The sequence below is a fragment of the Gymnodraco acuticeps genome, unplaced genomic scaffold, assembly GCF_902827175.1.
Source record: "Gymnodraco acuticeps unplaced genomic scaffold, fGymAcu1.1, whole genome shotgun sequence".
Classification (NCBI taxonomy): Eukaryota; Metazoa; Chordata; class Actinopteri; order Perciformes; family Bathydraconidae; genus Gymnodraco; species Gymnodraco acuticeps.
The window spans coordinates 1,995,473-2,014,756 of NW_022992177.1; the positions used below are offsets into that span (position 1 = coordinate 1,995,473).

The window sequence follows — 19,284 nt, forward strand, 5'->3', positions numbered from 1 at the left end:
CGAGTGTGCAGCACACACACAAATAAGACACTTAATAAATGACATTTCAAATCGGTCCCTTTATTAGATGACAAATATCAGGATACATCTGCCTGTACACAACAAAAGCAAATCTTAAAGCAGTTAGAAGTCCTACAAAATAAAAGAGAAACCATTTATGCCAGAGCAATAAATATTATTAAAAATGTAAGTTTTGAACAAAAATCTTTGTATGAACAATTACACATTTAATTAGAATATCCTACTTGCCAATTTATGAGTTTCAATGAGGTCTGGGGTCCGTGTTAGATTTTGCTATAACACCTCAAAAACAAAACATCAACATATGATATATGTTTTTGAAATAAAGTGAGCACTGTATTCTTTGTACACTCACACCACTTAAAGTACGCAAACAGCAGGTTTAATGGGCTACTGAAGAAACAAACAGACATAATGAAAGTATGCATGTTTGACAAAACAACTACAAATGTATGACACGACTGCGATTTTGCAATTTTGAAAAGCATAGAACTAAACACAAAAGTCAACTTTGGAGATACATTCATTATTCCTATTCCCTTTTTTTATTAAACAAATGGTACAATCAATAACATAAAATGCAACACAGTACAAAAACAGCACAAAACTAAAGAAAGAAACAAAACCCAGGAAAATCCGTCTGAAGGATGTCCGGCAGCGCTGTCCTCAGGAAGGATAAAGCATATTTCTTCTCAGAATGCTCCGGGAATCCATAGATGCGTAGATTCACCCGCCTATCCCTATCCTCGTATTCCACTAGTTTAGCATTCAGCGTTTCTACCTCCGAAGCCAGGGCTGGCGGAGAATTGCGGCGCCGGTCTTCTGTGTCTTCCAGCATATCCAGCCGGGCCTCAGCACTGGTAATTCGGGTAAACACGTCAGCTAGCTTCTCCTCAACAGCAACAACGGCTCTCCGCGTTTCTGATAGCTCTTTCCGAAGGTCAGTAAAGTGATTTGTTTGGTCTTCAGATAGCTTTTGAAGAAGCTCAAGAATCGCGGTGTTGGTAGGCTCAGTAGCAGCTGAGTTCAATACCTACACGTCCGGTGAGACATTCGCAGGCTTCGGGCTAGCATTAGCCTTGAGAACCAGGTGTTGTTGAGTTGCATTAATTACGGTTTTCGGAGTTTTTTTTACTATTCGGCATGTTTAATGTAACAGATGACTATTGGGACTAATAACTCGTGATTGAGATAAAAAGTATCACTGATAGTGGGATATTTAAGCAAAAATAAATGGTGATGGCGCCGGAGCCACGAACTTAAGCAGCCATCTTCCTCGACGTCCACTCCTCTCAATCCAATTATAATCATGTTATAATATGGACTCATTTATAAACACATTTATCCATCCTTAAACTACAAGAACTAAGTACATAGTGTAGGTGCAAAGTATAAAACATTTGATTTCTTTGTAAAAGAAGAAGCAATATTTACAAGAACAGCATGTTTGTACCACACTTCAATCCATTCATTCTGTGCTGTTCTGTGCATCAACAGTTGTCATCCGCAACAAACAAAAAAACAGCTGAAATTATATCTGAATAAATGCTGCTCTGATAACAAATAAATCCCTGATTCCACACTAAAACATACAGTGTTTAAACAAAAAGAGTAAATGGTTAAGGTGTACACATTTGTGTCCATCAGTAGTCGTGCCGGATCCAACATTCTTGAACGGTCTGTAGAGTAAAAACAAATACACAGGAAGTTGTTTTCCTCTGTGTCGATCCTCCCTCACTTGTGTGTCCATGTTCTCATCCTAAAAAAGTATCTTTGAATAGTACAAACAGTCTCTTTGCTCCACTGGGGGCTGGTCGAGAGCAGGCCTCTTCACCACTGCCTTTTGTTTTAGATCATCATATCTACAAAATCTTGTCTCCCATACCCTTTCTGTAACACAGAGAAACAAACAAGGCAATGTTATAACGAATACATAAACAAATATTGTGTTTATTTACATTATAGAACGTATTCAAATACCACACAGTACACCTCTGTAACAGCTCCCTTGATTTTTAGAATTTACCTGAAGTTAAAACCCTACTTTAACATGTGTTAGCTGTAATTTGGCCCTTCATAGTGTTTATTCGACAGTCTACAGATTCGTATTTTCCATGGTCAACTTGTATTTTAATTTTTAGTTCCGTTTAATTTCTATTTTGAGTTGTTTGTTTACTACTATTTATAGATTTTTACAAATTATGAGCAATGCCTTGTTGCCGTTACAATTCAGGATCAATAAAGTACATCGTACCGTATCTTAGCATAAGTTACCTCAGAACTCACGTTATAGCACGATAGTCAAATAGTCTGATGTTTGCCTACGTACAAGACAAGCTTTAATGCATTTTTGGTTCTGTTGGGACCTGTTTGTTAGGAAATAACTCTGCACACCGCACCCTTTGGGAGGGGCAAGTCGGAATCTGCAAAAGTCAGAACATGTAGGGCACCTGGTCCTGCCCAAGACGTGGACACGCCCGAGTGGATGTGTGTGTGTCGGTGTTGAAAAAGAAGCAGTGTGAACAGCCAGAGAGACACACACACACAGAAATGAGAATGAGGGTGTGGTTCAGTGACTATTGTTTGGCAGTTGACAAACATAATCTGACCTCTTGTTACTTCATTATATGTATTAATGTTTAAAATCTTGTTGTGTGATTTGATTGTTTTTGTGGCATCTGAATGGATTTGAATAACACTTAAAAACTCTGTCTAAACTCGTAATAGACTGTTAGAAAAAAATCATAACTGATGCATTATCTCTAATATGTTATTGATTATCCCTCTCAGTTTTTTGGAGGGGAAATCATTAATCATGCAGAGCTCGTGTTTACTATCTTACCTCTTTGTAGCTTCTGTGCAGTTTCTTGTACTGGAACATGTTGCTGAGAACTGTTGATGCTGCTTTGGCTGCTTTCATCCTCCCCGTGCTAGGAACAAAAAGATTTATCCAAGGTTAACACTTGGTACAAATAACTTTATGTGAAAAGATAGGCTGAAATATTTCCTCAACATGCAAATGTCATGCGGATGGAGAAATGTCAGGGTGAGAACACATTTATTCAATACAGCATGTTTATGCCACATTACAAAGTCTTACCTGCAGGTGCCCGTCATGGTCTTGATGCTGATCAGTTTTGGCAGGCCGTCAAAGTATGCGATGTCTCTGGCAGCTACAGAGCTGCTGGTCACCAAATTATTGAGAACTCCACAGATGTTCACCACCACATCGCTAGAGGGGTCCTTCTGGCTCCCATCGTCAGGCAGCTTGGCCACCAAGTTGTTCACCACCTTTGAGGCTGGATAAACCAATAAGTAATGTTAAGATTATTCGTTGGAAACCTATATTTACAATCAACTTCCTGTTAAGGACTCACACTTTTCTTCTAATGTTCAAGAGTTTGGTTAAAAATGGTAAATTGTTATTTTTTTAAATGTGGGCTTTTTCAATAACTTAAGAAAAAAACTGACCCATGTCATTCTTATCCCTGGCATGGCGGGACAGATTTCGTAAGAAGCCTGTGAGGGATCGCAGCTCCAGGTCATTGCTGGTCTGCATGCGGTTCTGCACCTGCGGCAGGATGCGCTCCTGCTCCAGAGCCACCAGGCTCAGCACTGACGCCCACTGCGGGACAAAGAGGGAGAGACAGTTTAAATATGATGTAGATTGTTGCATTTGAATATGGCAAGATGAATATGCTTCTCACCCTGTTGTCTCCAGCGGTGATGTTCTGAAGAGCTCCAGCAGCCGCCTCGCGGGTGGTAGAGTTGATCTCGCAGTCTTGCAGCACACGGTTATAAACGCTCACAATCTGTGGATGCCACAGCCACTCGGGGCCTTTTGGCACCCGGGCCACCTCGGTGAAAGTGGAGATGTCCTGGTTCTTTCTCTGTGGGGAACATTTGAATTGACCAATTAGTAAAATTGGTATTCTCTACAAAGAATCATGCCATAGCACCACTTTAAATGTTGTGTTGACCAAAAATGTGCTTATAAGTAAGGATTGGAAATAATGAGTTCACCATGAAAAAGGTACAACCTATTAGTTGACTACAAAGGAGCAGCCCTAACATGCACACAAAATGCTGATGGGTAAATCTCACGTGTGCGTACATTTTTGGCTTTCCGTCCCTGAGGTGTATAGCAACCAATGGCGTCGCCCTTTCCTGAGTCCTGAGCTCTATTTGGTCCTTCCAGGCGAATCAGAGTAGATGGAGGCATCTCGCCGTACAGCTGGTAGGAGAGGTTCCTCAAGACACACATTGCATTTTCCACCCCCTAAGAACACACAGACAAATAAATACACAATCCTTGGGTTGAACCAAAAAAACAGATTGAATTCAGCTCCATCTCGTTTGATCTCACCTTGTCTTCTGCCTTGCCGTCGTCGAGGGAGTTCTTGATGTAGCAGACCAAAGAGTCCACCAGTCCGGATTGTTCTCTCATCTGCTGACGGGTCTTCTTGTTCACAGAGCTCATATTCCTGAGCAAAGAGAGGGGTCAGAGAGATATTTTAGGTAAAATCCAGAAATCATGCATCATATTATTTTTAACAAACTGGGCTGGTATAAATCAAATATCACAATATTTTCTACAAAACATTATATTGATATTTTGAAAATATTGTTGGCTTTACTATTAATGATCTGATGAAAATATTAACAGAAATGTTGTTTTGATAATCAATCATTAGTATTGTTAACTTAAAGCCTTGAAGCCAGTGAGTTGGCGTGTACTACCAGAACAAGTTCCCATATAGAAAATGTGATCATGGGAAGGAAATCAAACCCAGGTGAGCCAGGAAGAAATACATCTTAATCAAAGGGGCATGCTGCTACCACACAGAGAAGACACAAATAGGTGAGGTGTACCTGAGGCCTCCTGTGGTGTTGTAGAAGATGTCTGCCTCAGAGGCCGTCTGCTGGTAGCCATCAGTGTCTTTGCCTGACATAGGGATGAGGATGTACTCCGTCAGCTCTGGGAGGGTCTCCTTGGCCAGTTTCTCCTTCAGGTTGTCTTTGGAGGAAAGGTTCCACAAGATACCTGCATACACACGAGAGGAGAGTCAACAAAACAGACTTTTATGCTTTATTTTACATATTAATTTGTGTTTTACTTCTCAACCTGGATGTGAGGATATTTTCACTTTAATCTTGGAGTTTTTCATGCTTCACCCTAACCTTATTTTAAATAAACAGTTCAACATTTGGGAAGGCAGATTAGTCACTTTCTTACTTAGAGCTGGATGAAAAGCTCGGTACCACTGTTATAGCTGTTTGTTCAGTATTTACCTAGCAGTTTGTTAGCTTAGCTTAGTAAGAAGACTGGGGGGGAAACAACTAGCCTGGTTACAAAAAACATCTACCAGCAACTATACAACCTACAATGTGTGTAATGTGTACAAAAGCTATTGGTCAAAAACAGGTGTGAGTTTGGTACTGTTTGATTGTACCAGGCTAAGTGTTTCCCCTGTGTTAAGTTTAAGCTAAGCTAACCACCTGCTGGCTGAATCTTCATATGTACAGTAGGGCTGCTCGATTGTGGCAAAAATCATAATGTCAATTATTTGGGTCAATAATTGATATCACGATTATTAAAAACGATTATCCATATACTTTGAAAACATCCATTGATTGAAAAAACTGTTGAATACCCTGAACTTTAAGTATAATTCAATAAAATAATAATAATAGTTTTATTTTGATTATGTTGTTTTCATAATCGTTGCAAGCCAAAATCGTAATTGCGATTAAAATACGATTAATTGAGCAGCCCTAATGTACAGTGACATATAGACATTAGAAGTCAAACGTGGACATATCAAATCCTTTCAGAGTCTATATGAGAAACTCAGTGAAGTCACAGTGAAGTCACAGTGAAGTGACAGTGAAGCTAAGACATTAGTTGGTATTATAAGAAAATACCTCTGTGACATTTGGCAAAACTACAGAAAAAAGGTGCACAGGTACAGTTGCTCTGACATTTATCACATTCTCACAGAAACTAGGGATTAAGCGCCCCATCAGATACACATCAAGGTGTAACGGCTCAAAGGGCTGACAAGGCCATCAGTCATAAAAGGGAGCGGCAGGTATACAGTACTGTTAGACCACAGGCGCAGACAACTCCCTCATATATATAATCCCTCTCTTCAAACTCCATATAGAAAACCTGCAGCTCCACCTCCTTTTCTTTATGCCTTCAGACACACAACATGTCAGGCAACAATCTCTACACTGTGAAGTTGGAGTTGTAAAATCCATTTCCAACAGTCTTCATTTAAAGAGCGAATTACTGCCAGTTCTGCTGACAACAGATAATTGCAATAATGTCAGCGACTGAAGTTGTTGGAATGTACAAGTGCTGAGGGGTGGGGAGATGAGTCAACTGCAAACAAGAGTTATTCAGCCGTGAACTGTAAACACACATAAGAACTGAGAATAATCAACAGTCTAAAAATCAAATCTCCTCTATCTATCTTAAAATATGAAAGTAACTATAATTAGTTTAATTAAATGCTCACAATTGGTTGATTCTGACAATAGTTTCTAGTTACAGCTTGCCTCCTGTTTGTTTGGTGCGGAATAATGTAATGTTCAGGTATTGTAAGGACACCACTGTTAATATCATGTTGTATTAAAAAACTATGATAACATAATTTGCACAAGTTCTACTTGAGGCTAAAGTCCCAGCTCAGCTCTGCTGTTGTATCATGTTTTTTATGTTAATGACTGCCGTCAAGTTTTTCCTACCAGTGATGTTTTTGTGGAGCTCATCGTCTTTTTCCTTCAGTGCTTCGACCAGCTGTGGGATGCCGCCCTCCTCGATCAGGGCCACCTTGTTGTCCATATTCTCATAGATGAGGTTGCGTGTTGCACCGGTGGCATAACGCTGCACTTCCTGGTTTTCGGAGTTGAAGAGCTTCACTAGCTCACTGATTCCCTTCAAATGACGCACCTAGAGACGGGGTGGCAGGGAAATAAATCGTCAGCTTAGGATATTTCATGTTTTTCATTCCATTTTACCCCATAGTTAGGCGATCTAGGTTAGATCTAGGTCGTGGATTAAAGCCCCTATGTTCCTGTATGTTTGTTGAAAAAATGATGGCACTAGGATTTGCCAAGTTCTGTAATAGGTTTAGACAAATTGTTCAATTGTTCCAAAAGATATGCATGCTTTTGCTTTCTACCTGAGAGTTAGTTGAGAAAGATATTACACTGTATATTTTATTAACTTGAGACAAAGCCATGCTAGCTATTTCCCTCTGTTTTTGGTCTAAATATTAAGCTAAGCTTTACAAACATGCAAGTAACTATTTGTAAACAAGTTGTTACAGCGCATGCCACATACCACAATAATTTTCCAACATTGGGACCTTTGTTGCATGTCGTACCCCTTTCTGTTCTATAACACATCTTTCTTTCCTTTTAATACAAAAGCATCTGGATTTATTTTTTAAATAGTAAGAGTGTTAATCCCTTCTGCAGTGTATGTGACAGTGATAATAAAAATGGACCAACATGTGAAACAAAGGCATAGCTACTTTATGACAAAAGAAATGAAAAACCCAGAGCTATAACCACAAGTTTAACTACCTCATTTTTGGCATCGTTGTCACTGTAACACTCATGTTGAATGTAGGCGGCACCCAGGACCTGCAGGTCATGGTCCTCCTCTCTCAGGTTTTGCACTGCTGAGGGCATGTCCAAGGAGTTGATCCTAGTGAGGGAGCGAAAACACAAGTTCAACAAAATAATCTAAAACATTATAATGACCCCATTATGCTGTTTTCTCTCCCCTCACTAGGATCAACTCCTTGGACACATGTATGGAGGCACAAAATACGTCAGCAATAGTAATTATTTATGGATGATTTATTTGTTGCATGCAAAATCCAGCTTCTGGTATTTTTTCCAAATCACACAGTGGTCTGCAAATCTGCTCTGGAAACCACACGCTGGGTTGTGTGAAATGTGAGGCCTGAAACTGAGCTGCCACACTCAAAACCAGTCCTGCAACTACGGAGCCTCCTCCCAATCCACAGCTCTTGTGAAATACTACGCTCACATCACACACTCCCTGACTTAAAGCTCCAGGCACATGGAGGTTGTGACATTTGCTATCATATCATTAATGTCAGAGAAAAAGTCAGTATTTACAGCAGCAGGAAAATGCACGAGGGACTGCATCAAGAGAAACTGCAGTTCTCCAGTTCATCTAACCTAGGGACATGTCATTGTGTGCAAAAGTGTGCCTTGCTGATATGTTTTTAGATGTTATATTAAGAAGTGTTTGGACAATGGAAGCATGAAGGCTCTCTTTAGCAGGGGGGATTGAGCTACTGTATATCAGGCTTTTCTTTGACAAAATAATTCAGGATCAATTGATCAATTACTGGATTTCTTAGGATTTGTTGACAAAAGGAAAAAGACTACTCAATATCTACACACAAGTTACCCTCTAAAGATCTGTCAGTAATACAGTATGAAAACAAACAAATGAGCCATCATTGTTTTAAAAGTGAAAAAGGTGGGGACTTGGGGCACAATGGGATGTAATGTAAGCTTCTCACCCGCTGAGGTTTCCCATGCTGGCTCCCATATCCATCTGCCCGAAGACGTCCATGCCCCTGCCCACACTGTGCATGCTTTTGATTGACTGGGCACGAGATATAGTGCCCTGACGCTGGGCCATTCCATATCCATCCATTCTGTCCCCCCCACTACTATACACACTCCCACTGGACACGATCTGCTGCCCAGGCAAGGAGCCGGTGCTCATCCGGTTTCTGTTTGTAATCCTGTTGATGGTGCGGTGGGCCGGGCCTTTGTAGGAGTGCTGCTGTGTGACCGCCATCTCTCCTTCTGTCATTTCTCCGTTGCGGGTAAGAGTGCCACCAAGAGATTGGCGCATGGGAGAGGTAAAGGTCATGGAGCCTCCTCCTTGCCTGACCTGGGTGGCGTAGCCGTTGACTGCGCTTTGTGCATACTGGCGGCCATAGGTGCCGTCACGCTCAGAGACCAAGCTGTAGGCATCGCTCACATCAGCCCACCCGGGATTCACCTGCGCCGTGTGCTGCCGCACTGCGTTCATGGAGAGGGTATCTGGGTCCACGTGTCTTGTTTGCATGACGGCCGTTTGGTAGCCGCCACCTTGGTAGCCGCCACTTTGTAAGCCGCCAATTTGCATGCCGCCAGTTTGCATGCCGCCACTTTGGTATCCCCCACTTTGGTATCCCCCACTTTGGTATCCTCCACTTTGGTATCCTCCACTTTGGTATCCCGCACTTTGGTGTCCGCCACTTTGGTGTCCGCCACTTTGGTAGTAAACCCCACCGTTCCCACCACCACCTCCCATTCCCCCAACACTGATCCTGTGCAGTGTGGCCAAGTCTGCACCAGCAGATCGGGCACTGAAACCCGTCTTCTGGGAGATGCGTGGACCCTGAGGATGAGGGAAGGAGTGACGATCACAATCAAATGTGTAACCAGAGCTACTCATTAAGCTCTAGTGAACTGTGTGTGTGTGGGTGACTTTGTTGGTGACAGAAATGGTTTCTCAATCCGATCACAGCAATTCCACTATCTTGCAGGTCAGCCCTAAGACTGTTTTGTCATTTTAGTTTCCTTTCCTCATACAACAAATTATTTAGTTTAATATGCAACTTCAGGTTTCTCTTGGGCAAAGAGCTCAAATATCTGTGGCCCAAATCCAGCATCTTCCTGTTGAATCACTAAACTGGAGGAATCTAGAGGGTAGACTTGAAAACCTGAGGTGATCTCATTACAGCGTACTGTGAAATACCACACATGCTGTGTCCTGGGTGACCCGCTCAAACACTGGCAGAGAGTCAGTGATGTGTTTGTTTTATTAAAACACCTAGTTAAATGACATATTACACGATCAGCTGAATATTTGTATAGAAAGTGTGAATACACGCTTAAAGAGTGAGATAATGCAGTAGTACTCACCATTGTTTTGGAGCCTGCGTACATGTAGGATGACTTGGAGCTGTAGTTTGGAGTGTTGGTCTGATGTTTCAATGTTGAAGCCCCACCGTAGTCTGGAAGGAAGCAGAGAGAAAGAATAACAGATGAATACATTAACACGATCACATTGATTTCAGTGATAGGCTTTACTGAAAGACTAGCTGGTTTAAATGACAAAATAAAAAAGGCAATTGTACTCAGATACAATTATTGAGAACAAATATTTTATTGAATGAAAATGTTTACAAAGGGGGCTACATCTACATATATTATTTTTGGTAAAAAGCTTATATAGATAATTAACATTCATCTTGTTGATCCTATCCAGAGTTAATTCCAGATATTTTAAAGAACTATTAATAAAAGTTTGACAGTTTTCAGTGTTGAGTACTCTTAAACTGCCTGGTTTAACTTTGAATGTTTTAGGAAATGTCAGCTTCATTGCCTGCTCAAAACATTTGTTAGTTAAAAAAATTATCAAATATAATAAGAGAACTTTGATAAATTAATAAAAAATAGTAAAATGACCTCTGATATTTTAGAACAGGGAAACTAGTATCTTTAGTAGGCCTTTGCAAAACAGTGAATTGTTAGTAATTGACCCTGAAAACAGATTTATTTGACAAATGCCTTTTACGTTGGTTTAATACGTTTTGTGAGGTCATCCATCAATGAGATCGTTTTCTTTTTAAATTGATTGGTCCAAATTTTTCAAAACATGGAATACTAAACTGGTCTTATAATGATGTGAAAGAAGGACAATGTTGACTACCCTGCCAGTGGCAGCAAAGAAAACTTGTCATTAGTGCTTTGTGTTTGATGTGTCAACCCATCATTGTACTCTGCCACAAAATAACACACATGAATAATACAGCATCAAGTGAAGCCTGACCTTCAGCGGCGCTACTGCACGTAACCACGCGATCAGGAAAACAGGGAAAATTGAATCCTGTTAACTTTATAATGTTGTTTCCAAATTAAAACAAAAATCCTTTTGGTTATTGTTCTTTCATCCATTGACCCTCATATAAGTTCATTTGAATACAACAGAGACTGACTTTTTTGTCTGCAAGGGTAACTGTAAACATGGAAACAAATCTAAGTAAAATAATGATGGAACAAACGGTACAGTGGATGAAGATTTCATCACAACATGACAGCCACAACAAGGTGTGTAACGCCCTTACATTGGTGATGAATTGCATGAAAGACATACAGTAGCAGGTGTCGTGTTGCACTGAAGCCTGAAGTTTCAATTGCACACAGTCAGTACCAGCAGGACCGACTGGTCTCACACGTCTGGTTACCCTTCACAGACATAATTGTCTCTTTCTGGTTTAAATGGTTGCATAACAGTCATGTGATTTCACTTTCTAAATGTAACACACAGCTAAAAGAAAGTAACCTGCAGTCAGTGTTTGAAGAAGATCTTTAACATGATCTTAGCCAATGATCAGTATTATCTCCAGAAAGCATATCATGTTTCAAAACCAACTAATCCCTTTGCATTTAGGAAGTGCAAGTACTCTAACTGGAAAAAGAAATGTAATTGTACTGTACGTGGGCATCTGTTTCTCACATTTCTTATGCATCAGAGGGGTGGAGTGAACCGCCTTTCACGCCTCATTGCTATAGAGCACTTGAAAATGACTGACATGTTCCCTGGCCACGTCCCAACCAGGCAACGCCCAAAGCACCTTTACAACACACAGAGGACACACCTTGAAAACTGAACTTTCCGATTTCATTTGTTGTGGTTTGAAAAATTAGCTTTGGACATGAAGCCAAATCTTAAGCATACACTCTCTTTTTCTCGCTCTTACTCTCTGCCAGGACTCATCCACCAGTAAACATTGGTCCATACATGCACATTTTATTGCAGCATTTAAAACACAAGAGGAGGCGTTCCTTCCTCATGTATGAACTGTGATGCATTCATAACGAGTCCTTCTAAAGCCACAAACCACTGAAATGGCAGCATTCCCTGTTGTGTTGTCAGGAATCCTTCTTTCTCTCTTATTCAGGTTACATAAAACAATACATTTCACAAAGCCACAATGTATGACTGTCTGTCTTCCTCCCACGGCAAAGCCCAGGGCAAAGGACAGGCAGAGATAACAGTGTGCAAAATATCATGCTCAGACACGATTTTCATCAATTGTGGCAATATTTGTTATTTGACTTAAGTGTTGTATGTCCCCGATTGTTTCAACAGTTAAAATGCCACCAACTGTATGTGTTCTCTTTCAAGGCAGGTGCTGTTTGTGCCTCCGGGAAGTGCTCAAACTAGACGAGTGAGAAAACATTCTCCCGCACAAAACTGTAAATATGACGCAGACAAGGAGCTGTCAACTGTAGTTTGGGGCAAAGCAATGAATTATAGGACAGGAAGGAATGCCTTCATGCATCAAGCAGGCGTACACGTTCTTGTCACCGTTTTGTGTAGCTAAACATATTACACTGACTCAGCTTCTTAAATAAAGTAATGTCACAACTAAGTCAACTCATTCAAAACTCCCATGGAAGCCTTTCCCCTGTGAGACTCTGTGGGAGTCGCACTGCTGCTTACGTAACAACCCCACCTTGGCTGTGTTAAATTGGATCAGACAGATGCTGTTTCACAATGTCTTTTACCAGACACACAACTGGTTCTCACCACACCGTCATCTCTCAGGTATCTCTTCAGCCCTCACCTCTTAAAGCTGAGTAAGACCTGAAACCCAATCCCACAGTGGAAGGCTTTTACCTGGCTCTGCTATCAGGGAAACTCATGAAAGCAGGGCTTGTTTGAGCCTGTTACACATGAACCCTTTCTCGTGTGAGGGTATGAGGCATAAACACTGTAAGATCAAATGTGAGGATTCAGATGCAGGTTCTACCACTACGGACATGCAGAGGAGCCGAATAGACAAATTCCAGACAAATAGTGCTGACGGGAAGCAATGAACAAACATGCGCATGAACACACACACACACCCAGATCAGTGAAGCTTTTACTTTCAAGAGTGTGTACACTCTTGAAAGTAAAAGCTACTACTACTACTTTGTTTTCTGTCATGTTTGTATTCATGTTTGGAACTAATTGAAGCAGGTCACCATTGTAAAAGAGGTCTATGATCTCAATGGGCTTTATCTGTATAAATAAAGGTTTTGAATTGAAATTGAATTGAATTGACTTCACTGATCTGAGTCACCAATCTAGGAACATTATACAATCTTATCCACAAAAGATAAATTATTAACTATTTTCTACATTAAAACAATAAATATATTCATCTATTTGTCATCCAATAGGTCATTTATTGTCCCCTCATTTTTAAATGTATATATTTCTTATATTTCTTTTCCAGCAACTTAACTGAACCAACTGATTTACCCATTAATAATCCATTTGTATAGCAAATATTTAGTGGAATAACAACAAAATGAATAAAGTACTTTGCTTTCACCATCAATTGATACTGTATGTGGGTGTGCTGTGTGACTAAAAAACAGAGATTGGACCTTACACTGTAGGGGTTTAACATTTTTAAAACACAGCAATATGTTGGGATGTCCAGTGTCTATTTCAGTAGTTTGGAGTAAGGCTAAAGGAAACAAAACACGTCTGACGGATCAGATAAGAACTTCCATTTCTCGTCTGTAACACAGTTAAGAGGTCAGTTTTTAGGGTTTTAGTGTCAGACCCATGCACCTGTTTTTGTTCCTGAGAGGACACAGAGGTGTTTGAACTTTGCCAGTCCCTTGCACAGGTCATTCCTGTGCTCTGTACACGGAAATAAGCAACTGTCATCACGCAGAAGGTGGAGACACTTGTTAAAAACAACGAAAAACACTTGTTGGTGTTTACCTGACATGGCGTAGTGTGAAGTTGATCCATTTTGACGCGGAAGTGTGGACTTCTCCGCCAGTCTCATCTGGACCTGCTGCTGCACGCGTCGCGCTCGGGTCATCTCGTCCGACATCGTGCCCCCGTTTCCCAGGTGGATCTCCGACGGGAGCCCATAGGTGGTGACCGAGGTGTTGGGCTGTAAGGCGGACAAAAACACACTCTCAGAGCCCACGATACTCATGGTGAAAAGTTAAAAGACGCGCGTAGGGCGTCCTGGTAGAAACAGTCCGTGCTGCGGAGGTTGTTTGTGCAGCTGAAAGTGTGAGAGGGGCGCAGAGAGAGCAAGGCGATCAGAGGGAGTAGAGCTGCCCATCAGGGGGAGGAGCCTCGGGGCAGCACTACCTGCACAGGTGCTCTTCTTCTTCACTTTTATGGGACGTCACGTTACATTACTGCCTCCCTCTGGACGGTGTCCCTCTCAATATTCAGCAGCTTACATCAAACCAAATCGCCATTATCTTCCTGTCCTCCTCACTGACTCTACTCTCTAATATACTTTCGACTGGCCTCTACTTGACCTGGTGACCTCAATCACACATAGGCATATGCTGCTAGTTGAGTCACATTCTTCCCGCACACTGTTTAACAAATACTCAGTTTAGCATGTTCAGTTATGGTTGACGAATGCTTAAGAAAGCAGTACTGGATTTTTATTTCATTTGAATTACATTACTTTTTCTTTTTATTAGAAAATAACTGAAACCGGCATGAATCAATTTCTGGGGGGGAAAAAACAAAAAAAAGTTCTTATAACAATAATATAAATATGAATATGAAAAAAAAACAATAATACATTTTAGTGTTACATTATTAGATTTGTTTCATTTTAACTTTATTGTTTAAAGGTTAAATACATTGCAATCATGTATTTAATAAATACAAGTAAAACAAAGGTCCATCTTGTAACACAGTGAAACAGGAAGTGTCAGTGAGGATGAACCAGGTCAAACAGCTGTGAATAGACCTGCCTGTGTCAGCTCTCTGTGACTGTGGTCAGTGAAGTCATATCCAAATGAATGACATGTGAATTGTGACTAATTCATTCACACTATGATGCCACATGTCATCCAGTGTGACAGCACTGTTATTAACAGTGGTGCATAGCAACACAGTTATTTTACTCAAGCACTGTACCAAGATATATTTTAAGGTACTATTTTCATTTGATGCCATTTGATATTTCTACTTCTAATGTTGAATTTCAAAACGCTCGTTTTTTTTTTCTTCATTTTTTCACTCCACTGCATTAGTTACTAGCTCCCAGTCATATATGGAGTTGTAACATTGGTGGTTCCTCCACATTATGCCTACATTTTCTTTATTTAATCATAGAAAGTGTTTTATTCTGTAATGGGCCATTCTTGTTAATGCGTAATTTTGCTACTTCAGTAATATTACAATACTTTTACTTAAGTCACTTTTGGAATGTGGGAATATAACTTGTAACAGAGTATTTCTACACAGTAGTATTGCTGCTTTGACTAACGTAAAATATATATGAGCAGGCTACTTTTCCTTCCAACGACTTTTTAGTTTTTCAAACATTGTTTCATTTATTGGTATATTTTGGGAATTAAAGATATTCCTCAGGTTTTTTTTAAACTGCAAAAGTTAAGTTCCGACATTTGTACCCTATGCCTCAGTGTTCAGAGTTGAAAAGCTTTCGGCTCTCAGTAATTAGATAGATTTATCTGTGACGTTTTCACAAACTGGCCTGAGATTGAGTTCAATCTTGCAAATGACGTTGAGTGTGAATGGAGGACTGTTACCAGGTGTGGTGCAGTCTCACTCGATTATTAAGGTGGAGCCACACCTAGTTTTATCTGGTTTGTTTTATATGAGTCATCACAGCCGTTATGAAAGCAACATGAAGCGTGGGAGTAAAACATGATACATGCCGAATGTCTGCAGTCAAGCACCTATCAAGATACAGACTATATGAAAAAGTCACTGTTGGACAGAGATGGGAGAAGTACTCAGATCTTGTACTTAAGTAAAAGTAGAAGGTAAGGTAAGGTACGTTTATTTATATAGCACATTTCAGACGCAGAGGCAATTCAAAGTGCTTTACATGTTCATTAACAGATAATAGTAAGACAACAGAGAGGAACACAATAAATAAACATAATGGAATAACAGATTCATAAAAACAATGCATTAATGAGATACAAAATAGTTTAAAAACGACATTGTAGATACGGTAAGTGCTAAAACAAGTTAAAAGGCTTCTGGGTAAGCAGCTCTAAAAAGTAGTGTTTTTAGCCTCGACTTAAAAGAACTCAGCGTTAGTGAAGACCTCAGGTTTTCTGGAAGTTTGTTCCATTTGTGGGGAGCATAAAAACTAAAAGCAGCTTCGGCGTGTTTGGTTCTGAGCCGGGGAACAATGAGTAAAAAATTAGTAAAAAATAAATACCAGAGTGTAGGAATACTCAGTTACGAGTAAAAGTCCTGCATTCAAAATGTTGCTCAAGTAAAAGTACAAAAGCATTAGCATCAAATTAAACTTAAGTAACTCAAGTAAAAGTACTCATTATGCAGAATGGCCCATTTCAGAATAATATATATTATATGTTTTGATTATAATTATTGATCAATAAAGTGTTTATCAAAGCTGGTAAAGGTGTAGCTAGTTTTAACGACTTTGTATACGGCAGGGTAGATTGTGAATTTCCTCCAGGTGTAACTAAAGTCTTATTTAAGAGTTGATTATATTTCACATCATAAATCCAAACCTGCAAAGTAACTAAAGCTTTAAGATAAATGTATTGGAGTAAAAGTAAACGATTGACCTGTGATTTGTAGTGGAGTAGAAGAACAAAGTAGCCAAACATTGAAATACTCAAGTAAAGTACAAGTACCTTAAAAGTGTACTTAAGTACAGTACTTGAGTAAATGTACTTAGTTACTTTACACCTCTGCTGTTGGACCAGTTAAAACATCTGTAATTGAATTCATAATACACATCAATGCTCTTGTTGCCCTTCTTCATGACTGCCTTTCTTTGTTTAGGTGCAGCTAAGGAGAAAATGTTAAACTGCAACCTCTCTGAACCTTTCCCTCGAGGGTAGAAGAGGATTTCATTTCCCCAAAGCAGATCAAAGTTGTTTACACTGGATTGGATGAAGAAGGAGATGTATAGAAGATTCCTTACTATGCCTATCATTTCAATTATAATCCTCATTTACCCAAAAAAATCATCACCTTTCTTGTTTTGACTAATTTCTTCATACTCTTTCCAGAGTCTGACTTCACCCTCATGTATAATGTTTGTTGATGGAAACAATCAGTCAGCGGAAAAAGGAGAACTCACAGCTTCACACGCAGACGCCTAATGTCTCATTGAGTTTGAGATGGTGACAAATGTTCTTAGTTTGTAGTTGATACTTAGTACTTTAGATTTAATTAATTTGGTACACTTTTTTAAAAAATCACAGATTTTGACTTACCATAACCATTGTGTTGATTGAAGATGCTCTCCTCTCTGGTGAAGTGTTCCTTCTTGTCTCACCGAAAGATCTGATATGGTGGGATTAATAGAAAGTATTAAAAGTAATACTCAAAGTCACCGCCCTGAAATGTACTATCCTCCTCTCCATCCCAGGTAAATGTAGAGCGTGCACAAGACAAAGAGATGAGTCAACGGAGAGCATGTCACCGCAGGGTGTGTACAGAGGAGGGATGCACAAAATTGATGGTGTCTGATTCAACATCAGTGCTGATTTTTTTAGGATGTTGCAACATATCATTTGTGACTCGCGTGTGTGCGTCAAAGAAAGTGATTTCATCGGAGAGAGAGAGTGACACCCTGATTCTAACTGTCGCATGCGTCAGGATCCAACTGTCTGTCTGACTGATTTACTTGGTAATCTTCGAAACCATGTGGATACTCAAAAATTAGAAAAACCTAAAAAGAACAACGTGTCAAGTAGCGTTTAGAAATCTTCACCCAATACATAGGAGACTCTCACAGAGGTTTAAAGAAGACATATCTGCAAATATGGCAGCAGATATAGAAGGATTATGAGACAATGTGCACAGGGCTCAACTCGATGACTGACCATGAAGTGTCAATATTATATTAAAAAAGGAACTATTTTGTGTTTTTATATGTTGTTCAGGCAATACACAAACACATATGTATTTCTCTTGTTTGCCAAAAGTATGTTACCCTACATGGAGCTGTCACAGTATGCTTTTTGTAGCTCCAACATTAAATTAATATGTACAATAAAATGTCAATAAAATAATAATAATTATTATTATTATTAACAACATATTATTATTATCATTATGCATGGGGATTACTTGATGCTAGTTTGTATTGAATTGAAGCAATTGTTTGCATATTGATCTTGTGTTTTACATAAAATTGTGATTTTTCCTCTTCCTGCACTTTTTTTAATTTGTTATCTGTTTTGTTTGTGTATTATTAAATTGTGTGCAAAACCAACACAATAATAAATCCAGGTAACATTTGGATTTAAGGACTTTTATTTGTAACACATTATTTTTAAACTGTCATTTTGCTTCTTTTACTGAAGAAATGTTCTCAATCCTTCTTCATACACCGGTATTAAGTCTAGCCTGGAAGATAACGAGGAAACGAGAGTTCAGCTTTTGTGTATTGTGTGTTAATGTACTTTAATTCTGGGTAATATCTTCAGCACCTGAGAGCTGTGTGACCTCTGATGAGAAAGTGAACCTGTGAGCAAAACAAACACTGAGTGTGCTGCCGGGTGTGTCCGATGCCACAAGACCAGAAATACAAGTCTGTTGAGTGTTTATTCAAATGTGCTGCTGGGAGAAATGTTGTGCTGATTGAGCAAGAAGGGCGTTGATATGACACTCACTGCCCCCCTGTGGTGACACACGGCAAAATACTCAAGGCCTTTGTGAAGGTTTAAAGGGCCCTATTATGCTCTTTCGGGTTGTCCCTATCTTCTGCAATGAAAATGAAAATGCCCCTTTAAATCAGTGAACTATCAGTTCTATGTGAAAACACTGAGATCAGTTTATTTAAGACAATATCACAGTGTAGAAACACTGATTTTAAGATTTGTATTACTATGATAATAAATTATTTTAAGATTTGTATTACTATGATAATAAATTATCATTACACCTGGGTAAAACAGAGTCCATTCTCTTCGGTTCGAAACATAATCTCAGCAAATCCGATGACTTCTCAGTTGCAGTGGGTGACATTATTGTCACAAGTAAGAAGGAAATTACATACCTAGGATCTATTCTTGAGGCAAACCTCTCCTGTGACAAAATGGCATCCAATGTAATAAAAAAAGTCAATCAAAGAACTAGATTCCTATACCGGATCTCCTCTCTGGTAAACAAAAACACCCTGAAAACTCTGGCAGGAGCACTCA

At 39.6% G+C, this 19,284-nt stretch overlaps 1 protein-coding gene across 1 annotated transcript; it reads right to left on the minus strand.

The window, feature by feature from the left end:
- Positions 1-39: 39 nt before the first annotated feature.
- On the minus strand, positions 40-14,231 carry pkp3a (plakophilin 3a). The gene is made up of 13 exons (XM_034204686.1): positions 13,862-14,231; positions 9,994-10,085; positions 8,595-9,466; positions 7,618-7,741; positions 6,775-6,979; positions 4,894-5,065; positions 4,388-4,505; positions 4,136-4,300; positions 3,729-3,911; positions 3,493-3,646; positions 3,122-3,320; positions 2,864-2,951; positions 40-1,911 (listed from the first exon to the last, which is right to left on the minus strand). The coding sequence occupies exons 1-13, from the start codon at positions 14,082-14,084 to the stop codon at positions 1,870-1,872; spliced, it is 2,637 nt and encodes an 878-aa protein (XP_034060577.1). The 5' UTR covers positions 14,085-14,231; the 3' UTR covers positions 40-1,869.
- Between the last annotated feature and the right edge of the window lie 5,053 nt (positions 14,232-19,284).